General features: G+C 31.2%; 1 protein-coding gene across 6 annotated transcripts in view; it reads right to left on the reverse strand.

Moving 5' to 3' along the window:
• Positions 1–365: 365 nt before the first annotated feature.
• Positions 366–26,896, reverse strand: part of LOC127718983 (hepatocyte growth factor receptor-like) — a 92,513-nt gene continuing 65,982 nt past the window's right edge. For 2 of the 6 annotated variants that reach the window (XM_052225096.1, XM_052225064.1), the window contains 7 exons: positions 12,524–12,718; positions 11,526–11,609; positions 9,289–9,467; positions 7,493–7,602; positions 5,226–5,385; positions 4,812–4,948; positions 366–3,903 (listed from right to left, as the gene is read on the reverse strand). In XM_052225096.1, coding sequence (XP_052081056.1) covers positions 3,801–3,903; positions 4,812–4,948; positions 5,226–5,385; positions 7,493–7,602; positions 9,289–9,467; positions 11,526–11,609; positions 12,524–12,718 — 968 coding nt within the window. In that variant the 3' untranslated portion in view covers positions 366–3,800. Of the gene's footprint in view, positions 3,904–4,811; positions 4,949–5,225; positions 5,386–7,492; positions 7,603–9,288; positions 9,468–11,525; positions 11,610–12,523; positions 12,719–14,739; positions 14,996–18,321; positions 18,472–20,150; positions 20,382–21,765; positions 21,860–22,374; positions 22,594–23,299; positions 23,437–23,765; positions 23,899–24,402; positions 24,540–26,896 lie in introns of all 6 variants that reach the window. The other 4 variants (XM_052225098.1, XM_052225072.1, XM_052225088.1 and 1 more) reach the window with 4 other exon arrangements.

A 26,896-nucleotide genomic window follows, 5' to 3' on the forward strand; every position in this document is an offset into this window, starting at 1 on the left:
TGCAATCATTTTGTTTTGTATGTCGACCTCTATGCGTATTTTGTGTCGTTGAGTTTCTGTCTCATTGACGTTTATCCCACATATTTGATCTGATTTCAAATTACTTTTATTTGTAAAATAAGATTTAAAAAAAGGAACTTGTTTTTCATTATGATATACAAGAACTGTGGTAATTCGAACAAATATTGTGTCCCCTTTGATTTGAAAGGGACCTACACCAGTTGTATATGTTCCTCTATTAATTGTCTTTTTCTCTTCGTCTACATGTTTTCCAAAGTGTTTGAAGTTAATCTTACATGATAATGGTATTTCAAGAAACACGTGTCATGTACAGTAAACGTATCATACTAAAAGAAATGAACAAATAAAAAAATACATATTTATTTACAATAAATATACAGACTTGCAAATCACGCGTTTAACACATATGAGCATACTCTGGTAAAAGGTTTATTAGGAATGGAAAATTCTCTAAAATATCAAACTATAAAAGTTAGTTAATTGATATTTAAATTAAAAAAAAAAATCACATAAAAAAGTAAAGGTAACTTGAGAGTAACCACTAAATGTAAAAGAGCAGACATGCATGTTTGGCAGATAGTTGTTTAACTCGTGTCTATCACCAATATTGCATTCAATAAAACAAGAAATATAGACATTAACAAATTAATATAGATATAGACATACATTGATGAAACACAAAAAAAAACAAAAAAAAACAAAGGAGAATGCATATTTTTTTGGTCTCTTTGAATTCGAAAGGCATAAATTATTACAAATAAGGCAAAAACATCAATCATATGTCAACAAGAAATAAATCTTTGCCAGTTTATTTCTAACTGACTTCAAAAATATAACAAATAAACAGAGAGTTTAAGTTAAATGCTCATAGAGTAATTATTCAATCATTTTAGTAATAATTAGCAGCTAGTGCTTTTTTACTGGTATGACTTAGATATCACATTTTTTTAAAAAGATTTCGAGTTCATAAATTATGAAGTTGAATTTAAGCTTAGGTTTCAACTAAAATATTTATGGCTGGTATGTTAAGGATGTTTCAGGTTTAAATCTTTCTAACGTTTTACATTCTTATTGTTCAACCACGTCAACTCTGTGTGTTTGTTAGATGTATTTCTATTTGTATCCATCTGATTAGTTAATCCTTTTTTAACTGATTTTTATAGTTCGTTCTTATGTTGTACTGTTACACCACTGTCCCAGGTTAAGGGGAGGGTTTGGATCCCGCTAACATTTTTAACCCCGCCACATTCTGTATGTATGTGCCTGTCCCAAGTCAGGAGCCTGTAATTCAGTGGTTGTAGTTTGTTGCTGTGTTACATATTTGTTTTTCGTTCATTCTTTTGTACATTAATTAGGCCATTAGTTTTCTCGTTTGAATTGTTTTACATTTGTCATTTCGGGGGCCTTTTATGGCTAACTATGCAATATGGGCTTTGCTCATTGTTGAAGGCCGTACGGTGACCTATAGTTTGTTAATTTCTGTGTCATTTGGTTCTTGTGAAGAGTTGTCTCATTGGCAATCATACCACATCTTCTTTTTTCTATTTGATCGAGTATCTGTACCTGATGCTAGTTCGCTCAGATACACCTTACGTGTACAAACATTTTATTTTTCTTTTCATTCTGAACGTTCAAAAAATCTTTTAAATCTTCTTTTCATGTTAACTTTTCATTTGTGAAAATAATTACGTATAGTTTCATTTTTTTTTCTTACAAATTTTTCATAGTTAGGTTATGTCCGGGTCCGTGTTCGTAATACCTTTTCTGAAAATTCTCATACCTTTGAACTTCGAATTTTGTTATTTTATTTTCTTCTAAAAGAAGAAGGATGTTCGCTTCTTCTTCTATTTTTTTGAATTTTTGCCAGACATTCGGAATCCTCTGGTTTTATTTATGTAGAGCCATTTAAATTTTTCCCGCTAACCCCTACTTTTCCTTATATATATTTTCATTACATGTAGTTTGAAAATCCATATTTGATTCTTACAAAATCCTTTTTTTTCATAGTTTTTGAAAGAAAAATAGGTGCCAATGTTGAATGTTAAAAATCTAGGGAGAATAATTTTCCGCCAAATTTTCAATGGCTTTTATATCTCGAAAAACAAGCACACGAACGCCTAATTTTTTCTGCTTTTTTAAATCCTAGGATTATTTAAAATATACTATCATTTTATAATAGTCTTTTTAAATGCTTGATATCTTAAAACAGAGAAGCGAACATCATTATGTAAATATTTCAAAGTAACATGCATTTGTACGTATAAGATCTTTAGTTTTGCTGCAAAATTAACTACCTTACCAAAAAGTAAAATATCAAAAATACCAAACTACAAGGAAAATTCAAAACGTAAAATCCCTTATCATGGCAAATTCAATAAACCAAACACATCTGACATAATAGGTTAACATGTGAAAAATTGGGGTACAGCAGTAAACATTGTGTTATAATCTTAATCACTAAAAACAAATAACTATTTAAAAAATAAAAATAAAATGGCATATAGACAAAATATATAAGCAATAATGAAAGACAAAGCATATAAAAATGACCATAGCACAATAAAAAAATGGCGGAATGTATAAATACATAGCCACGCCAAAAGTATATTCCAAAGGTGGACTAAATAGTAAAGGTTTAAAATATACAAAGACGGATCAAAAGAACAAAAATATAAAAATTTCAAAAAATTTGAACCACACACTTTACCGGAAAAATTTCATTGGATATATAGCAGTTTGACCAACACTAATTTTGATCATTGAGAAGCTTAATATTTCCTTAACAATAGAACGTATTTAAAACGTTCAGCTGATTTTTACAGAGTTATCTCCCTGTAGTGTTATATACCACCTTAATTCAGTTTTTATTTTTATTTTTACTTTTTGGGTATTTTGTCAAGTTGTTTACCAATTTATATTCATATTTGCAATGTACTAATTTTAAGAAATACATTACGAGAATAAAAGAATAAAACAAGATACAGGAATCAATGTAAAAAAAATAATAGGTGAATGTATTTAAGTGCTGAACGTTCAAAGTGCAGCGGATACTAATTCTTACAATTTACGATCATAGAAGTAACCAATTTTGGCTAGTTTTAAAGATAGATGGCTTGGAGAAATAATACATTTATAGGTTTTAGAAAATAAACTCTCTGGATAGGTATAAAATGTTATCCTTTAACCAAAAATCTAGTCATGTAAAAAGAGGTGAACTTATTTTTCATAATGAAGAGGGAGACATAGGGAGTGACATTTTCTCAAAACATGGCATTGAGTTGACGGATCTCGGTTTGTGAAGATAAAGATCACAAACATAAATCTGCAATCGAAACCAGGATAAAACTAGAAATGTCAAATCATTGAGGCATTTTTTTAAAGTATTTTCCATTGGTACATGCTAATCAGAGACCACAAATATGTATACATATGTACAGTTATGCATATTGCAGTTTATTTCTGCGTTCGGCGATTATGCCGTTCTTTATTTTATTTAATTAATCATTTCGAAACATTGCCTCCCTGATGACATCCCTATTTTTAGTATGTCCCGCCTACGAAAAAGGTAAGCTGGTTCTCGGCTGACTACTACACTTTGTTCGTCGACTTTGAGTGTAGTGTAATTGTTGTCTTTTAAAAATATCATTTGGTAAAAAGTACCTTATTGATTCTCATAAATATAAGGAGTTTAAAATTAACAAAATGTTTTCACTGGTTCATCATCATTAAAATGAAGGTTATTGTCAGCATATTTCGAAACAAAGTTCTCTATCTCTTTTCTATTTTTCCTGTTCTACTAATACAGTGACCCTCTTATTCACCTCCCGAAATGTTGGTCTGTCGTATGGGTCAAATTTCCAGCATGCCATCATTATATCATATCTAATCAAATAAAAACAAACATTCAGAAAACATTGAAGTATACAAATGTTATTTATGACTAAATATTTAATGTAAATAAACATATTTCATTTAATTCGTTTCAAATACACTCAAAGTAACAATAAAGAATTCTTAGTAGTTGACAATAAAAAAAAACAGTTTGGTTTGCCGTCCTTGAAGTTAACTTTTGCTCAAAACTGTTCAATCATAAGAGTATTTCGAAGAACATTTTTGTTTGATAACACTATTTTAATCTATTATAGAAAAATGTGTCGAGTGCTATCGAATAAGTATCATATGTCTTCTACTACAAGTTGAAAAATACCACTTGGTCAAGGGTATTATCCGCCTTATAGATTGACGCTGCTGTTTTATGTTTGCTGTAAAGTCTAATACAACTGTGAATCTTATGTCTAATAAACATGACGAAGACGGTTCGCGCACGGCAAATTATTCATTTAGATTTTAATTCTTTAGTTTATAACTTTTATTTATATATCAAATTTAAGGCTTAAATTCACACAGATGACTGATAGCATATTTTATAGAAAACTGATTATTTTAAACGTTCTAAGTATTTGGCTTTCAAAAACATTCTGCCTCGAGTGAATCTGTTGAAGGTTAGGGGCGACCATTTGATATTCGGGGGAGAGGGGAGGATTTTTCCTTATTGATCACTTAGTTTCATCTGTTGCTACTCATGCTTATGTAGTCTCGACCTAGTTATTCCTTTTCAAATTCCTCCTCCCTACACCCAAGAATATCAACTGTTCGTCCTTTTATTATAGCATGACGTATTGTGCGTATAAAATCACTGGCAAAATGTGTGTTTTCAAAGCTTGCATACATTGTGTATTTTTGTTTGATATATTCATATTCGTTAGTAATGAATGTATCTATGAACTTACAATGTAGTTGGACAGAATTCAGTTCTTTTTAGGCGCCTGCCAGAGTGCAAATACTTATGCATATCCCAATTGTTAACATCGCAATAAGGTGCAGAACCTCTGGTCATTAATTCCCACATAACTACACCGAACGACCACTACAATATACAAGTTAGTTAAAACAGTAATTTAGAATATTCTAAGAATTAACAATTTTTGTTTGTTATTAAACAATACTATGAGCAATGTCAGAACTTCGGAAAAAGTAAAGCATGCTAATGCCGTGTAAAAGTTAATATGATGCAGACCAAAATATGCAAATGTTTGAATTAAGTATTTATAACAACTTGTGCCTTATACAAGCTATGAAAAAATCATTTTAACTACAGTGTAAAAAAATGTGAATATAATGGATATAACAATTAATGTACATACGACATCTGATTTTGTACTATAGGTCCCATTTTCTAAACTCTCAGGAGCCATCCATTTTACTGGTAACATTTTCTTATTATCACTGCTATAGTAATTTTTGGTATAAATATCTCTAGCCAACCCAAAGTCTGCTACTTTTACTTTGAGGTTTTCATCCATCCTGTAGAGTAAATCAATAGTCTAGATGTCCGAATGAAAAAGTATTCTCACAATGAGAAGTTGAAAGAGCAAAATGTTTTTCTTGGATACCAAATACAAATTGTACGATATTCTTATCATCGGTATAATCTTATCCGTTATCGTCTAAAGTATAATTGTGTTTGCTTGCCCCCTCACTTGTTTTACAAGCTGCATCATTCAACACGGAGCCTTGGCTCACACCGAACAACAAGCTATAAAGGGCCCCAAAAATTACTATTGTAAAACCATTCAAACGGGAAAACCAACGGTCTAATCTATATAAAAAACGAGAAACGAGCAACACTTATGAACCACATCAACAAACGACAACTACTGAACATCAGATTCCTGACTTAGGACAGGTACAAACAATTGCAGTGGGTTTAAACGTTTTAATGGTACCAAACCTTCACCCTTTTTCTGAAACAATAGTGTAACATCACAACATAGAAAGACACACTACAAAATTTCAACTGAAATGGCTTAACTCAATCAAAGGACATATTAACACCAGTGAACATACACTGAACAAATAAATTTGACCTATGATACAATGTAAATACAAAATAAATAAACTAAGGGAAGAATAATAAAAGTAACATGTTATACCGCTATGAAATGTTAAACAATTTAAGAAAAACAATATGCTCGAGCAAAAATATCAGCCATTTGCAAATCATACATTTATTCGTTTACAGTATTCATATATTCATGTACTCTTTTATTCATTATCACTTTAACACATTTTTTTTATTATGTCTTACATATTAAACTTCGAAACAAAACTCCAAACAAAGAATTGCATTCACCCTTATTGCATGCCGTGCCAAATTTCAAACTTGGATTGGCTTTTTTGATAGTTCGAACCCCGGTTGCGGCGTTGTTTGTTTGATTCCTATCTCAATTGACTAGCATTGACAGCTTTTATAACGAAGGTGGGTGGTTCTCTCCGAGTATTCAAGCTTCCTCGACCAGAAAAAAACCGTCCAACACGACATCGTCATGAGTGCTGAAAGTGGCATAAACACCAACAATAACTTTGACTTGATCAGCATCGAATAATTTTGAGTATTAGCATTTTTGTTTACATAACAATTTAAATAAGCAGCTGCCCGAAGAGCACATGTTACACCCGTATTGTGCATTTTACAATTGTTGCGAAAATAAAATGAAAAATTAAGAAGATATTTAAGAAAAGCTTATAAATTAAGTCTGTAGAAAACGTGTATGAGGATGTCTTTAGTCGTATAGATGTTGCATCAAATATGACTATTTAAGTACAATAACTTTGGTACGGCTATTATAAACTAGAACATTTTCAAAATCAAAAGTGCACATTCACCTCTCCCAACAAGAGTGTAAATTTTGTAGTTAATTGATTCAAGTATACTCAAGCTAGTTCAGGAAACGTTAACATTGTTTTATATTAATCTAACGGTCAAAGTACCAGATTCGAACAAAATCTGACTTTCACTTATCCAAACAAATATGTAAAGATTCCAGTGAATCATTCCAAGCATACTCAAGTTATTGTACGACATGTGAACAATTTCTTACACCTAACAGTTCTAGTTCAATCACTTTGGAATAACAAACCAGACAAATTAAAATATGGAAAGGGAGTTCAATTTTATAAATTCCAACAATAGTGTTAAGTTTTGAGGAATCTATTCAAGCATACTGGAGTCATATATGCGCAATATGTAAAAAACTTCATTCAATCTGAAGGTTAAGGGAATTTATCTCTGGAACAACAAAATGAAAAAAACAAATTGAAAAGAGCTTCTTCCGTGAAATCCATTTAGTTAGAATTTCATGGGAGTTGGTTAGGGAAAAGGGGTTAGTTAGCGTACAAAGTTTTGACGGACGGACAGACGACGGTATACCACAACTCGTTCAGTCCTCTACAGGCGTATAGTTTATATATAGTTTCAAGTATTTCCAATCTCAATTAAACTAACATATTTGTTTTGTAATTCATTAGACTATTTCACTGTTGCAGAAAACATACATATTATATGGGTCAAAATAATTTGTCAGTGCGTTCTTAAAGAGGTGTGAAATTTCAGGTTTTTTAGACTTCTTACATGCAATTTCTGGCTGCTAAATCTCTATGTACATATTTGATGCTTCCAAGATATTCCATACCCCTAGCAACATCTAGTCCAAATTTTACCAAGTCTTTAATAGTTGGCTTCTGTAAAGAATGTAAATCAAGTTAAAGCTTTATTTAGAAATATAAAAAGAACTTAAGAAAAATGATTTATAAATCTAAATAATAATTTAAAAAAAAGAAATTAGATAGCAATCATGTTTCCATTCTAATATTGGAATTATTTACATATATATAATTCGCAGGTGGCAAATTTACCACACAAATGAAATCTGTTCAATTTATTATATGGTAGAGATAAGACTTTTTCGCGAAATCGGTTTGATGTTTTTGTCAAACAAAGCACAGATATTTGTATTTGTTATACAAGGGATATAGAGAAATAGACACAGTTTAGCACGCATTTAATTTTGTTGTTGTGTTAAAACACAAAGATGTTCGAAAGATTTATTTTATATACTCAAAATGTAAAATTATTTTTTTTCTGTATATAAAACACACATGAAAATTGTAACACCAGAATTAAAAACTGATATGATTTTATACCTTTATTAATTGCAGGACAGTATGGTTTAATATCACCAGATAAGGTAATTTGATTTTTATTTCAGTATCTGTTAATATTCTTCCTATGTTGTAGTTTGTTACTTATTCTGGGTTTGTTATCTTGTATACCGTTATTTAATGTATTTTTCCTGTACTGGCCTTTATAGTGTACGTTTTGTTGATTAAGCTGTTTGAGAATAAAAACGGACTGCATGAAATATAAAAAAAAACTAATTTTAACCGCAAAATTTTCATTTGTCTGTTTATAGTCGAAACCTCGTTACCAATATCACAATGTTTTTCTTTATTCAGAGAATTGTGTTCAGTAACTGTACATTCTTTCCTGGACCTGTCTTATGATATGATGTTTAAATACTTGTAATGATTGATTGATTGCTGCTGTTGCTTGCATAAAACATTATCAAAGAGCATAATAATCACTCGGTACGGGCATTGGACTACATTCATCGACTCGTCTGGATTTGTCTGCGTATTTATAAATTTAGCACAGCATCACGGAGGCACAACTTAAGCAATATATTCATTTATTGACCGGAAAAGTCCAGAGAATACCTTATTTCTATCCCGAACAACGCTCAGGGTATTAGTATTTTAGCACTTTTTATACAAGATAAAGGATAAGGAGATATAGTATGATTGCTAATGAGATAATTTTCCACCTAAGTTCAAATAACGCAGATTTAAGAATTAAAATGTCACCATATGACCTTCAACAACGAACAAAACCAATACCGTATAAGTCAGCTATAAACGGGTTCGTCATGACAAAATGTAAAACAATTCAAGCGAAAAAAAACCCAACGGTCTGATTTATGACAAATCAATAAATGAAAAACAGATAGAACAGACTGCAACCAATGACACCATTGATTTATAGGCTCCTGACTTAAGATAGACATATAAAAATGTGGATGGGTTAAATATGCCCAACCCTCCCCTAACCGGGAATAATGATGTCACATTACAGCACATGAGCTAACTATAAAAATCAGTTCGAAATGGTTCTCCAGATCTGCACGAAACATTATTTGTAAAGTTTCACATAAAATAGTTTTTCGTAATACGTCACGAATTTTATAATGAATTTGGATCTACCAAACATAACGCATGTATTTATGTATTTCCTTGGATTCTTGCAGCTTAAAACTAACAAAAGGGGAAAGACATAACAAAAATAATTACAACATATGTATTATTACTTACATTGTCAGCACTACGAATATAAGACAGTAGATCTCCATTTGACATGAATGGAATAATAACCAACGGGAATTCACCAGGAGCGATGGAAATACCAATCAGTGACATCACATTGGGATGATTGAAATCTTTCATAATCATAGCTTCATTAATGATTGCATTTATGTCCTGTACTTCTGTTTCTGTAATTTTTTTATAGCATTAGAAAAAATTAGACTGAATATATATAAAATTAGAGGGGCCTTGGTGGCCGAGTGGTCTAAGTAGTCGAATTACTGTATCACTAGCCAGTAAACACTGAGGTTGTGAGTTCGAAACCCGCACGGGGTAGGTGCACTCAACACTAATCTTAATTGACTAGCATTGTCACCTTTCATACCGAAGGTCGATAGCTCTCCGGGCACTCCGGCTTCCTCCACCAATAAAAAATGACTGCCAACAAATAGCTCAATAGTGTTGAAAGTGGCGTTAAAAACCAACCAATCAATCGATCATCAATCAATATAAAATCAGAATACTGTATCAATTCACATGTGTAAAATAACAGATTGTTAACATTGTTAAGTGGATTTTGAGTTGTAAAAATTACTAAGTAAAAGTCTTCCCTCGGGTATTCAAGAATAAAGAAATGTAGGATATTTTAAGTTTAACAGTAATACATTTGTTTGGAAGGAGATAATTTCTTTTGTTCGAGATATATAGGTGTCAGGTCTTCGATCACGTTTTGTAAATAGGAATTGATCATCGTAGCAAATGTGGTTGATTCAATTTTACTGTTGATAGAGACTAAATACATGTATGCAAAATTCAAAAACTTATACTAATATATACTACCTTATAATCTATATCATGTGGAAATGAACGATTTCATAAAACAACTTTAACATTTACAACATTTTATTATCTTTGCGTGGTCATAACGCTCATCTTGAACCTTCATCTGGAACCCTCAAAACCAAAACATTTTAAAGCAAATAGATATAAGAAGATGTGGTATGAGTGCCAATGAGACAACTCTCCATCCAAGTCAAAAAATTTATAAAAGTAAACCATCACAGTACGGTCTTCAACACGGAGCCTTAGCTCACACCGAACAGTAAGCTAAAAAGGGCACCAAAAATTACTAGTGTAAAACCATTCAAACGGGAAAACCAACTGTCTAATCTATATAAAAAACGAGAAACGAGAAACACTTATGAACCACATCAACAAACGACAACTACTGAACATCAGATTCCTGACTTAGGACAGGTGCAAACAAATGCAGTGGGTTTAAACGTTTTAATAGTACCAAACCTTCACCCTTTTTCTGAAACAATAGTGTAACATCACAACATAGAAAGACACACTATAAAATATCAACTGAAATAGCTTAACTCGATCAAAGGACATATTAACACCATTGAACATACACTGAACAAATAAATTTGACCTATGATTCAATGTAAATACAAAATAAATAAACTAAGGGAAGAATAATAAAAGTAACATGTTATATCGTTATGAAATGTTAAACAATTAAAGAAAAACAATATGCTCGAACAAAAATATCAGCCATTTGCAATAACTTTAAACACAGGTAAATGAAAATAATTTTGTTGTTAGGTATACGTGCACAGTTCCAATAGAGAAAGGAAATATTTTTACAAAATAAATAATTTTGATGTTCATAGTACGAAGTGAAAATGTATAGTAATACCAAACACTTATCAAAGCTGGTATATTGACAAGATATAACCCTGAATAACATTAAATAACAAAAAAGCAATACAAAGGCTATAATACTTATACTTGAGACGATCAAGTGTGTCTGTGAGAATTGGAACCTTTTACCTGTTTTAAATTTTTTTTAAGTCAAATATATATATATGTATATATATATATATATATATATATATATATATATATATATATATAATTACTCTAAATATCAGCACAACAATGTTAAATCTGCAAATTGCGGAAGCAAATTTTTGTTCTCCCCTCGCCGGAATTCGAACTCATGCTGAGCGCTGGACACAGTGCAGGCAGTGTTGTCTCGATATCCCAATAGCATGAGTTCGAATCCCGGCGAAGGAAGAACAAAAATTTGCTTCCGCAAATTTGCAGATTTAACATTGTTGTGTTGATATTTAGAGTAATTATTCCAACAAAATGCAGACAAAAGAGGACATGTTGTCTCATTGGCAATCATACCATATCTTCTTTTTTATATGTAGCTTTTCACGTCTGTTACTTACTAAGAATTGTTTTGACGGCAACAAGTTGTTCATCCTTTTCTTCCATTAATCGGAGATAACCCTGGTATACACATCCAAAATTTCCTGTGAAAAAAGGTGCCTTTATCACATAATTTATAAGACAGAAATTAAATATAATTATTTTATAAATTTGGATATGCCATTCATAATACCATCAATCAGGATCAAGGACATATTTTGGAATAAAAGGAGCTCCGAATCGGACAAGGTGCATCACCAGCGCAAGCACAAATTGCCGACTATATATGGACATGCATGATTGACTTCTGAATTATCTGGAACATGATTAAACCAGTAATAACCAGCGATGGACGAGAGTGGTCAAAAGGAATTTTCAACGTTAACAGAAAACACTATTATGATTTTTTTTAGGCAGTGTATTAATGGACCCTTTCGACCATAAAACGTGTGAAGAAACGACTTCATTCATTTTTCTTAAAACCTTCTTGAAATATTTTTTTTAATGAAACTACATGACGAACTTGTGAATGTCAATTTATATTTAAATAAAACGCTATGCAATATCGTATAAACTTGCGATGCGTTAGATCTTTAGTATGTTTAAATGTATGGCCTATTTCAAAGATCAGGAATTCAACGAGTAAACTGCGTTTGTGAGATATGGTAGTATCTGGTTTTCATCGAAAATATCTAAATACAAACCAAGCCTTCTATCTAAATAATATATCCACATCTCACTAAAGTAAGAAATACTCAGTATAAGAACGCCATATATATATCTGGTAGTGAATGTATAAGATTTACATTTATTTTTATATTTGAGATTATTGTTTTTTGTAAATTCATTTCATCATATTTCAAAATATAAGAACAAATCAGTATGCAATGTTGTATTTGTACAATATAGTTTTCTACACTCGCCCTGTAAATAATGGTTTTGTTTGTTCAAAGTTTTTTGCAGAGATATAAATTTTTCTAGGAGAGCAAAATATTTTGAAATAACATAACATGCTCACCTTGGCCAATATCTTTCCCAAGTCTTACCAAATCGCGTTCAATAAAGATATTCTGCTCCTTCAGCATGTCAACAGTTCCAATAGCGTCAAATTCAGGTTTAGGATTCCCTGTAGCCCCTTCAACAATTAGCACTGTACCGCTCTGTCCTTTCTGTTTGACATATCTAGGCGTTCTTTGCTCAGCAGATGAATTACCTTATGCATAAATCATAAAATCAGAATGAATTAACAAAAATGTGATTTTACGACAATAATACGCGCAGTTGCATATTATAAAGCAGATTCTAATCTTCCTTATCTTTAAAGAGGATTGAATTTTATACCCATACTATGTCTCACTTAGCCCGTAAGCAATTTATACAATACTACTATATCAGCGAAAACAACCGAAAAACTTGTATTTTAACATGGCGAACATCATAACTTCTCTCTGTCCCCGATATTTGGTTGCAGATACACAATAGTTATAAAACCAATTCAAGTGTTAACTGTCTCAAAGTATGGTTGAATGTGCATTTGAAAACCCAAATTAGTAGCATCCAACTTAGTCTGTGAATTTAGTTTGCTTTTTAAATTTTTTTATTTGCTGTTTTTATTGTTTTGATAGATGATATTTCAATTTCACTTTCATTGATTTTTAATTTATATATTTGTTGAATTCTGCTTGACATTTTATACCTTACATCTTCCACGAAAATAGATAAATTGATAAATGCATGTGTATTCTTTGAATGCCTTTTGCGAGTAAATATAAATTGAATTATGGTTATGTCCTCCATTGATAAGTATTGGAATGATTTAAATGTGTAAACAAATAAAGTTCAGATCAGGTATTATTTTATGTGTATCTTCCTGTTTATCTGATTATAAATTATAATACTGATTCTAGTGGGTTCGAAACGAATTTCCGGAATTTGTCTTATCAGTTTCGTTCTTGTTGGAAAATATCGTAAATTCCAGAAATTATGCCTGCATTTATTATTACTATTGTAGAATAATGAATAAAATAGTTCGATTTAATTCCTCGCTATCAGAAAATGTTGTAAACAAATAATGATATTAAATTTGAATATGAGTATATATATTTCTTCCATACCTACTCCGTTGGAATTTCCCGAAGAAGGAAAATATCACAAAAGAACTAAACAGGAGTGTATGAACTGTGTGAGTAATAAAAAAATGGAATGGATTTGTAATGTAAAAAAATGTAAACTAACAAAAACACCGAGCTCCAAGGAAAATCAAAACGGAAAGCCTTTTATCAAATGGCAAAAATCACCTTCTCGCTATTATTTCCAATCCAGTTAATTCTGAAATTACCTTACTTTTTCATGACGTCACAAACTAGATGAAACTATCTGGGGCCCTGTTTAAACAATGTATTGTGCATAAAACTTTTTAAAGATACAGGTTTAAACAATTATAAACATTTCAAACAAAGCATTTCTATGAATCTAATTTGTGTAAAAAAAAATGGGGTCAAAATCAATCAAAATTGCAAAATGTTCACTTTTCCTCCCTCAGTTCATTACCGATTACCTTCATTATTGCGACACTTGACCCAAAACAAGAAGTTGTCTAAGCGACTGTTTTTTTCTGGTCTGGACTAAATAGCGATTATATGCATACTAAGTTTTGGCTACTGAAGTGATAGCACCTTCAGATTCAGGGTGTATTAACCTAGTTATATAATAGTTTATCGAATACAACGTACCAGCAAGATAATAAAACCGATGTGTTGTTTGTATATATAGAATAACCATACATTGTCTCGAAATATAAATTTTTATTTTTACAAGGCTTTGAAACAGGTAGAAAACGAGGCTATGCAGAGCATTTATATCCTTTTTTGAGCCGAGTACAACCAAAATTTGTATTTTGAGACAATGTATGATTATTCTTAATATACTGCAACTACTACAACTGTTCTAAATGAAATATTTTGGGTATAAACCATATTTTTTTTTTAATTGGAGCGAACGTCGTAAAAATTCCGCGAACCTGTACTTTTCATGACGTCACAAATAAAACTCCACGGAAAGGCATGGTCAATGTCATAAACAATGCGATATACGGTAGGTGACAAATGCAAAATCATTATACGGTCAATGCAATTTGATTGCGTAAACAGCACAGCTGCAGTATATTAAACAAAATGTAACTAATATGTTTTGAATTACAACAATATTTAGATCACTTTGTGAATTTTCAATTACCTGTATCATTTGGCGGATCCATAAGGCCTCTTGTTTCTGGGCTATTGAAAAACTCAACAGAAAACTCTTCTGTAGCTTTCTTACGAAACACTCCTAAGTGTTTCTTGCGCATGACATATATAAGACACAAAATCAAAACAGCAAACGTTCCCAAACAAATCGCAGCAAGTTGGACATGTATTTGGTCCTGACGAATTTCTTTATGGAAAAACTTCATGTACCCCAAAACCGTCTTCCAGTTCAGACCTACAGATACCTTTTCAGTTAAACAAATAAACGTTACGTTACAAAATATAACGATAATGAAGAAAGGTTAACAAGATAAATATTAAGTTAAAATTACGCTGATGTAGAAATTTTATTAACACTACATTATCTTTTATTTATTCAAGAAGAAAACTTTGGTTACATTTGCATTTTAATCATTCAAGTTCTATCATTTTTTTCCAAATACAATGCAATGTAAAAAGTACTTTAACTTATTTTTTTTTTTTTAAAGTTTCGGGGGAGGAAACTTTTGAATGATTACTGAAAGATTAGATTTACCTAATCTATTTACATATTTTTAACCATAAACATCTAGTTTATTCTATCAATTAGAAGAAACATTCTCAATTCTCCAAAAAAAGTATTAATTGTCTGTAGGTTGCACTTTGAAAATTAATCTGTTTCACAAACCACGCCTCTTTTGGGGAGATATATAATATTCATAGTAGATATTTTGTTTTGTTTACGTACTGGTTCCCTGATATGATCTCTATGTTTTATCTCATAGAGACGTAACTTGGGAATGTTACCAGTATATAGGTGTAATACCACCAAATCATAGTACGTCACATCCGGTTGCATACGAAAATAGGTCGAAAAAAAATATTCCCTTGAATTTGACAGTTGTAGGTAATTGATCCTACATTTCATTGCAGTAAAACATTTCTGAGTCATAAACATATATCTTGGGTATTTCAAAGCACCATTATTTCTTTATTTGGGGTTTCTATAGAATATTTTGGAAACTTGAGGTTACATGGTTACTAAAGCTTGTACACAGGTTAAAAAAGGGGGAAAATTTGATTGGTTAACTTCCAGTGATGGTTATTTTCTTATATGCAATGAAATGTTATGTGAAATTTTTTCTATAGTACTGGACAGGATAAAACTTTACTCATGCCAAGTATTTCTTTATTTGAAACAAAGATAAATTCTGCACAATTTTTTGAAAAGTGCAAATTTAACAAAGACTAAGTGGGGAAACTCAATGGTGGTATTACACCTAATATGGGAAGCTGTACATGCACCTTTGACCTTGTGAGTACTCTCATGTGTTAAAATTTCTTGCTATTTAAATGAAATATTACAAATAATGAAATATTCTGAGTGGATTGAGTCTCCAAAATACATTTTATGAGAAAATTTCCTTGAAATAGGACTTTACCATGAATATTAGTTGACAGAACAAGCCATACTTAGAGTCTTGGGGAGCTTTTTCTCCTTATTTCTTATATTCTGCTATACTAGAAAATTTTTCCTAAGAAATACTTTAATAAATATATAGTTTTAAGTAAATGAAATTATTTTTAAAGCAGTAACAACAAATTATTCACCAAAAGAGAAGTTTTTTATGTCCCTCTCTGGAACGCAGCGTAAATTTAAGTTTTACGCAAGGACTTATTGAAACCTCCTTGGAGACAGTAAACTTTTATACGGATAGTTCAAGCAGCTTGAATACTTCAATTAATCATTTATAATAACATTTCTATCATAAATGAGTGAAAGTTACCCCAAAATTTTTATTTATTGGCCTAAAAAGTAGAAATTTTGAGGAAATGAGAGGTATAAATGGACCAAAAGAGACTTTATAAGGAAGAATAAGACGTCCATTAGTAGTATTTATCATCCTAAAGTCATCTTTTGTATCATATTAAACTGTTTGTAGGCAGATGAGATAAATATTTGATCATTTATTGGTCCACACTATATTCTATCATGATGCGGCTTGGTTTTAATTTTTCGAAGAAATTTTGCTCGAATCGCTGTAGATGTCGTCTTACATTATACTAGATTTTTCTCAAACTATTGAACTGATTATGACAAAACTTGACAGGAATGCTTGAAATAACCAGTATTACAAAGGAAAAAAGTCACATTCAGTTTATTCAACAAAAAAGTCTTCTTTAGGTGTAATACCACCAAATCATAGTACGTCACATCCGGTTGCATACGAAAATAGGTCGAAAAAAAATATTCCCTTGAATTTGACAGTTGTAGGTAATTGATCCTACATTTCATTGCAGTAAAACATTTCTGAGTCATAAACATATATCTTGGGTATTTCAAAGCACCATTATTTCTTTATTTGGGGTTTTTATGGAATATTTTGGAAACTTGAGGTTACATGGTTACTTAAGCTTGTACACAGGTTAAAAAAGGGGGAAAATTTGATTGGTTAACTTCCAGTGATGGTTATTTTCTTATATGCAATGAAATGTTATGTGAAATTTTTTCTATAGTACTGGACAGGATAAAACTTTACTCATGCCAAGTATTTCTTTATTTGAAACAAAGATAAATTCTGCACAATTTTTTGAAAAGTGCAAATTTAACAAAGACTAATAGGGGAAACTCAATGGTGGTATTACACCTATATACACATGGTTGCGGGGAATTTTGAATTCTGAGGGTCACCCAAAGTGAAGGAAGGGGTAGTACAGAATTTAAGTATAAGTTTAAACACGGGGCATATAAATGTTGAAAATATGCCTCACAGCCTATGTTTTGACCTTTGAATAAAATAATAGTGCATATCAACTTTCCATTCTAAGATATAATTTTTTACGAAACTTCATAGTAAAAGTGGCACAGTTTTAGCCGTAAAGGGAGTTCCTATGGGAAATTGCATTGTCTTGTTCACAGAAATGCAATCTGTAATAATGATGATGCGCTCGATGAACAGTATACTTCTTGTACAACACATACTTTTTTGGTTCGTCGAATAGCATAATAGTTGCCTGTCGTGTGATCAAAACATTTGCAAATTTTCTGATGCTTTTGTTAAATATATATAAAGAAGCAAAACAGAAAATCTTCCAAGATAGATGTTTTACTAAGGACGTCAAATCTGTTTAGTTTTTATGAAACCCACAATTTTGAACCCTTTTTAATTATAAGGAAGGTTGGACGCTCTAGAATATGATAACTTCTGTCTCATATATATATGTGTGTCTGTAATTCATGAATATGGCCTTTTGTTTGTTTTTTATTTGTTTTACATTTTATATATTTTGTTCGAATTTATCCGAGTATCTGTCCTCTGGAAAACAAATTCATAAAACAAAATGAAAATATTTCCCTGAAAATCATTTTTGTTGTATAAACTTTAAGAAGTACATGTGATGTCTTTGCAACTTAAGACTTGTCTTTTTTACAATTAAGTAACCCTGGTATTGTTCCTTATCAATATATCAGGAAAAAACTAAATTAAGTACTTTTCTATCGCAAATTCGTGAACCTTTGTATATGAGGACATGCTACTTGTATTATAATCACAGGCAGAGTTCTTGTAATTATGTTTGATAAAATATTTACCTCAACAAGTAGTGGCACATCTTTAATATGAACTGTGTTAGAAAGGTTACATATCAGATAAGTTTGATGGAGATCCATAACAGGACAACGAGATTCATTTATTTTTATTATATAATCTCCCTTTCTTGCTGCAGAATTCAGATATCGCCCCTGCAAAAAAATATGTAATGCTATAATATGCCCAACCTTAAGGACCTTATTCTAGAATTACTGTTATTATATATCTGACTAAGTATCAACATGATATGCTACTTTTATTTTGTATGTGTTTTAGTGACTTTCAAAAACGAAATTTTCTAGTAAAGAAGGAATATGTGGTATTTATACTAATTAACATGAGCAACAAGACGGGTACCAAATGTGGAGCAGGATCTGCTTACCCCTCCGGAGCACTGAGACCATCCCCAGTTTTCGGTGGGGCTCATTTTGCTCAGTCGTTAGTTTTCTATGTTGTGTTTAAAATAGTGTTGTTTATCTGTTGGCCTTTTTCTTTTTTTGCCATGGCGTCATCAGTTTATTTTCGACTTATGACTTTGAATGTCCCTTTGGTATAGTTCGCCTTTTTTATACTATAGCAAACAGAACAGACAACATGCGTGATATTAAATATATAGAATTCCTCTAATCCGACTGCAACAAAGTGTACATTAGGCGAAACAAAATGCACACATAAATTGATATATTTCCTAGGATTGCACATCAAAGCGTTTCCAATTATTTCCAATGTGTTTCTTATAATGTATAACACTTTTTAAAATTTATAATGAGTTTATTAACAACCATAAGGTCGATGTCAGGAGTCTGGTGCACAAAATTTTAATCCTAGTATCTATGATGAATTTATTTATAAATGTTAAGCGTCCGAAGTTCTTTTCTGTATTGTTTTGTAGCTTGTCATAAGTTATATCCTTGAGTCACACTTAAAATTTAATATAAAGTTGGCTGTCAGTATCAAATAATAGTATTAACATAACATATTACGGAACATTATATTAGATTACAACCTTAACATAAACCGAAGTATAACCTTCGTTTTAAAGTCAAAATGGAAACTTAACACAGTATTTTGAATGGACAGGGTAAAGATAGTAAATGCAAAGTTTTTGTTTTCTTATTTCAAGTAAATAGTAACCAAACTAATAGGACGATTGCTTTATTGGATATAGGTGGAACACGACACTATGTAGTTGATGATTGCAGTAATTGCTTTTTTAATCAACATAATGGTATCAGAGAGAATGTTTCATAGAAACTTAAAGACAATTGACAATTATCGGCAATACTTTCATTTGTCGCTTTATGCAAACCAGGCGGGCTGAAACCAAAAAACCTATGAAATAACACTTACTTTATATTACTCTCCGTAATGTTGCCAATATAAAAGTCATTCTTGAATTAAATACTTGTATACGTTATTGGACCAAAATAAATAGCCTGGTATCAATGGTAACTTTGTGAAACCACTGGGTCGATGACACAGCTGGTGGACGTCCCCGAGGTTATCACGAGCCCAGTAGTCAGCACGTCTGTATTGACATGAACTATCTTGCGACAGTCATTTTAACACCTTTTACAGATTTACTATTCACAAAACCTTGAATAATTTGCAATAGTTAGGCATTTCTATATTTTAGGCATAATCACTTTTGCCATATTTGTCATATTTTGCAATTTTATTCTCGAATTTTTGCTGTTATTTTTTCTGTACTTGATTTGGCCTTCCAACTGTTTGGATTTAAGCGCCACTAATGATTTCTTCATATAGACGAAACACGTTTCTTTTGCGTAACAACTTATCAGCCAGATATATTTGACTAGTTTTCATTTACCTTTAGTTCTAAAAGTTTGTCATTCATTTCAATATCTTTCAGTTGAGTGTCTATATCTAGGTAGTCTAATTCTGGGTCAGGATAAATCATGAGTGTGAATGAGTTGACTGGATGGTTGTCTAATATTACAGTCATTCGGCCCTCGATAACTTCTACAGATTTGTTCAATTCGGATGTCAAATCAGGAGTAGAACACACCAAAAGTGATCCGGAATTCTTCATTCTACAAGACTGGAATCAATATTTAAAGAATAAAAAAAGTTAATGTTCAGTTACAATCCCTGAAGATGATTGAACGATGTCATATTAGTTACATTTTAAATGCAATATAGTCTAAGGTGAAAAAAATTTCTTTAACCAGATGATTTCTTTTAAATAAAAAGGATATTTTGTGTGTGACAAAAATACACCCGGACGACGATGTAAACATATATAAGTCAACCTACAGCCTTCATCAATTAACACAATCTATACCGTATACAAGCAGTAAGGATAAAAACACGCCATAACAAAATATGAAAAGAACAAAAGAAAAAACAAACAGTATGTTGTATGCAAAATGAATAAATAAAAGACATCAGGCACATATATATTGTCCGTAATATGGATGGAATTTACTTGGTTTACATTTGTTTAATTGTAAACATGAGTGTGAACCGTCTAAGATATAGTGTCCATTGGTGTAAGAGAGGTAACTCCTAATATCAATTTCATAGGATTTATAGTATAAAAAACTGTCGCATTGGAATGCATGGAAAAGAAATTTAAAAAAATCCATTTTGTTTACAATATATGCCCTGGCCGTGCAAGCAATGATTAAGCAAATTACCATTTATGTACGAAATTGGAGATTTGTTTGTAATGTGTCATTTAAATGCAGGCTAATATGAAAGAGGATTTGTATCAGCAAAAAAAACCCAATTCAATGATACATTGTTTAATATTGTCAATATACATTACTACTCTTTTTATTTTCATAAGTATTTAGTCAAAATTCTATTGTCTGTAGTAATAAATACTGATTAAGCAACTAGAATCTAAAAACACAAAATCCGAAATTTGACCGTCAACTGTAACAAACAAATTCTCAAATATAGTTATTCCCCTTTGCAGCATGGCGATCACAGCGAAGACACTATGACAGACAACATTCCATGCTAACCACTGCCTTAAAGACTCTTGATTCAAAAGACTAGATAAGATGGCGAGGTAAAATACTTACATGACTTGACTCATTAGATCGGCATGAATCATACAAAAATAATTTTCAAAAAGACAAAAATCATGATTCCGATCTAAGAGTACTTGTAGTCAAAGATGGCTAGTTTTAAGCCTTTTTCAGTTGATATGATTTGTTCCAAGACTATAATATGAAGACCCAATGGAATAAACCAGTCAAAATTATTTTCTGTCCCAAACATTTAAGAAAATTAATAGAAAATATTATTAAACTTTGGAAATGAATATATGAATCCAATCCAAAGATATTTTCCGCAACCAAGAAATTTGTGGAAAAACAAAATCATAACTAAACATGCTGAATACCCAGCTTTCCATGAACGCTATATTTTTTTTTGTATAGAGGGAATATGAATTTATTAATGTTTAAACTTACCGAACTTATATTAGCGTCACCTACACTTATCAGTATACTGTGATTGGTAACAGAATTAAACCAGTTCCCAAAAATGTCAATGTTTAAACCTCCGCTGAAAAAATATTGTTAGACAACTTAAGGTACATTTTAAGAACGGTAACAATTTGTTTTTAATATAACATCAGTGGGAAATTAAAAAAAATAAATATCAATAGAATGGTATCTTCACATGTTGCATGTACCGCTTTCACTTGATTTCTTTTTATATCTGTATCAAACAAATGAATTTTTGACACTTAAGAATTTTTCAGTGTAATTTTGCATTGTTTCCATCTTTATCTTTGAGTCTACAATCGTATAACCTAAATTTTTCCGACACATGACTATTAACGCCCAAACCTCAATTCATTTCGATAAAGGTGTTTTCGTGTTGTCTCTTCCACTAAATGCTTTTTACCTATTGTTTGCAGTGTTTTGTTCAAAAGAGTAGGATTGTACCATCCAATCCCTAATTGTTTTAAAGTTTTCTGTGATACTACTTTCATTTCAGGTTCTGACGACCAAAAAGGTTCCTTTTAGCTCTCTCGTCAGTTAAACATTTCGAATACTATCTGTTTTAAAATATACCTTATCATAGAACTATTTCGTGATGGTTGGTGAATAATCTCCGGGTTCGGCATGTAACAAAATGTCTTGTTTTCTAACGGCTGATATGATGCTCCATCGATCGCTACTACAATATCTCCGCTGTACGTACACTGAGACATTTCAAGATTTTCTCCTTCAAACGTTTGTACACATGTTCCACAAGATTGTGTCAGGCACAAAATTTCTGTGTCATTTTCCCTAAAATATAGAATGCCTGTAATGATTACTTTTAATGCTAGATTTTCATCTTTTGATTTGCAGATAACAAATACATGATGTTTTATAGAGATGCCTTTATAAATGTCATACAAAACCCTCTGTTTTGTGACGCGATAGGTTGTAAAGCTTGGACAGTTGGTACGTGTTATTGATAAAACATTAAAATATTGCTTGCTTAGGACCTACAGTAGCAAAATATTTTTGGACAGTTTTTTTATTGGCTCTCATATCATTCTTAATGACAAGATCTCAAAACCGATGTATGTTGGCATACATTTTTTTACGATTAAACATCAAATGCAACAAGTTTGAAGCCTCAAAGAAAATTAGATGAGACACAATACTATAAATGATGAGATTTAACTAATGACTTTTAAATATCTGAAAAGTGTAAAATGAAAATAACAAGTTTTAAGTTTCGTGCGTTCTAGGCGCTTATCTGGCAAAACCTTCAGCATGAAGCTCAAATCCAAATATTTGAAAGCCAAGGATGTATAATTGCGTAGCTACGTTAGGAGTAATATGACTTATGGGTACCTAAACTCTTAAACATGTTAAAAAATAGTCAGAATCATCAAAGGTAATTTTTTCCGGTGGGAGTTGATAGATGCATGGAACAAATTAAACCGTCGCATTTTGCCTGACAATATTCATTCATTATTCAGAAAAAGAAAAATATACTTACGTTTGAATATCACACTGCTTCTTACCAATCTTCACAGAAAGGTTAGATCCGATTTCAAACTTATCACCCGTGATAGTTAGCAAAGTTTTGCCCGATATTGGTCCCTTCATGGGGACGATACTCTTAATACAAGATTGCTGAAAAAGTATACAAAATATAATGAAAGAAGTAAAACATTCATTGCAGAAAATGAAAGTCAAAGATTCAAAAATATAAATTATTTATACCGATTAAATGCGTAGAACACGTATTTCTGTGGAATGACTACCGCCAATCGCTTGATGCTGAAAATATTTTAAGCCTTACATTTCAAAGGGTGTACCAAAAACATGCTCGTTATAACAGCTTACACCGTATAAGATATGCAAAATATAACTATAGCAATTCAACTCTGTGGTAGGAAACCCTTAGTAATTTGAATGTTCTCAAATTGTTAAGAACAGTAATTTACAAAAATGTCACATACCGTATATTCAAATAATATGTCCATTTGTTCCGATATTCCATCAATTTTATAAGGTTTGGAAGTCGAATCAGTCACGTTCACCTTTACAGCTGCACGGACAGGCAATCCTAATCGACTTGTCAGACAAGTTATTCTGGGGTGAATAAAGATAACAAAACATAATTTAAATTACGAGAACAAAATGTGTTAAACACAATTTTCCTATTAAATCCTTATCATAATCATCATCATAAGTAAAGATTTTCCACAAGATAGAATAAATAATTTATTCGATCTATGTTTTCTATATAAATTGTCAAACAATAATATTTTATGATCACTTGTAGAAAAGTCCTTATTTCATCAAATGATAAAAATATGACTGTGGTTATGTATAATAAAGTCATTATTATAAATTTAGACCTTGGTGCAGTGATAATGATTTTTTTAATCTGTTAGATGTTTGCAATTATCCGATTCAGTGATGCTTTCTAATAAAACAGTTTGAAAAAAACAGCTTTCTTACAGAGAAGTTTAAAAATGAATAATGAAAACAGTTAATATAAATTCCAGTGACTTTCAAAGTCAAGCCCCTTCAATTAGTTCTACCCACTAAAAAATAAAATAAACACTTTAAAGAAGGTTAATTAAAGTGTACCTTGTATCATTAATATTCTGAATAAAACATGATGCAGCTCCAATGGATACTGTAGCATTGTTTACCATCAAACCGAAATTCTCTCCTGTAATAGTTAATTTTGTTAATCCTTCCAGCGGTCCATTCGCTGGGCTAATCTAGAAAAAAAAGAATGACCACTGTCACATTAACATATTGATATTTTCAATATCAAAGCTGAAAAGAAGAATAGACAAACACCAGTCCTTAAATATGAATAAAACATGCTACAGTTATACTTAAATATCCATTCGTCGTTACCAGTGTATATAAAGAATCCAGTTAGTTCATTTTCACTGTTGTATGCGAGTTTGTCTATTGTAGAATAAAGGATGATGGGAAAAAGTGCGTTTGTTTACTTTTAGAAAATACACAACAAATGATTTGAATGTATGTTTTAACACAATGTCATTAGAATGTAACTTTTTTATGTTTAATAACAGGATTTAAGTCCAAAAAAGTGTAATTAAAGCAGCAGAATCCATATTATTGATAACTGAATGTGATTCATTTAACTATAGATGCGATGAATTATCACTGTAAGTGCAATCATTTCTGATGTGGAATTTTTGGAAGTGCGATGAATTTTCATTGTTGTTTTTTTTATATGTATTCGACATGCAACAACTGAAAATAGTTTTTAAATGACTTTAATATTGATGATATTTACAATTTGAAATGCAAGCTAGTCGTAGATGCTTACTTGAATAAACACGGGTATAACCACGTTCATATCATGCATATTCAAATATTGTCGGTGAGTTTGCTATAAGCTTAAGTTTGTCATGGATCCGAAAATTTACTGGAGCAGAACATTCATGAGTATAACGTATTTCTACGAAGAATGTTCCTTTAATAGTTTTAGAACTCGCTTAAAAAAAGCTTTGAAAATTTGTCACGCCGTGTCATTCGTATTTCTACCCTATTGATAGGCTTTTTCACAGCGAACAGTACAAGAATGTACAACGAACGGTGCTAAAGAAAGTAAACAAAGAGAATGAATCGTACAGTGCCAAAATTCTGAGGTCGATTTTGAAAGTGAATGTCTTCAAAAATAATTAAAACAACGGGTTTCTCATTCGCATTATGTATTTTTAACAACAACAAATCACAAAATACACGGTCGCATTTAGTGTAATAGCCGACCAACTACTAGTATGCTCTATTTGTAGTTTAATCAAGTTTGAGTTACACAGAGTGTTTGTTTCGCGATGTTTACAAGTAATTCACAGACCTGTCTATTTAAAAAAAGTCACATGGTGTTCATGTAATATAAATAATATACAATGATGTCAGGAGCAGTAAACTTTGTTTTAATAAATATTTAATACTTAACTGAACATTACGTCAATTAGTCTTTAGTGAAAATATAAGAACAGTCTAACTACCAACATCGCTTCGCGATGTAGCGATTAACGTCCGGAATCATTGTACAGCGGTTATACCACGTAGTATAGAACCATTTAAACATGTAACAATAACTGACTGTTGTCAATATTTCCTTGTATTTTTACAACTGCGTATTTGCTTATTTGTGACACCAACTTATAAGAAATTCAAATTTAAATTAAGGTGACTCGACTGTTGCTCGAACTTTCTTTACTGTATTAGATGTATACACAATTGCACGATAAATATCAATTATCCAGTCATCAAATCGTCAATTGTTTGTACAAGATGAAAACGTTCCACTCATTTAATCGTGAAATGAAGATCGTTTTGAGAATGCTCTTAATTATCTACAATGCATCCATTAGAGCTATTTTCCTAATGCTTGTAGTTTAAAGGTTTGGTTGGCTTGTTTGCTTTGTTTGTTTGAATAAATGTTTGCTCAATCTTAATTATAATGCTAAAGCAAACATTTATAAAAACAAAGCAAGCAAGCCAACCACACCTTTAAACTACAAGCATTAGGAAAATAGCTCTAATAACGTTTAATTTATTAGTATGCGATGTAGATTTAGACCGAAACAGAAACGTTGCTTTTTCGGTGACGTGGATTGGCTTAACTTTCCAAGATATATGTATTAAATGATGGTTTGTCATAAGAAAGGATAAATTTTATCCTACATATAGATCTGGATCTGGACAAATTATTAGAGAAAAAATAGAATTGACTATATTAGCAATAAATGCAATTTTTAAGGAATTTATTGATATATTACCTCAAACTTTCACTCACTATGTATGCATATATAATCAATCCTTCTGACTTCATAAATTATGTTAGAGAGTCGGCTGAATTAAGACTTTATATAATGAAAATTAATTAATTTCCTTCTGTGAAAATGCATCGCATGTACCTTAGAAATGAATCGCTCTACAGTGAATACGAAAGTCTAGTATCATTATTCGACAGTAAACATGAATCGCATAACGAAAACAGTATAGGGGAATTTGATTCAATATCAAGAAGCTGAATAACAAAACCTGTTGTAAGTTATACAACATTAATAATTATGTCAAAAAGAAAATT

This window comes from Mytilus californianus, unplaced genomic scaffold (assembly GCF_021869535.1).
Source record: "Mytilus californianus isolate M0D057914Y unplaced genomic scaffold, xbMytCali1.0.p SCAF_1, whole genome shotgun sequence".
In the NCBI taxonomy this organism is placed as follows: Eukaryota; Metazoa; Mollusca; class Bivalvia; order Mytilida; family Mytilidae; genus Mytilus; species Mytilus californianus.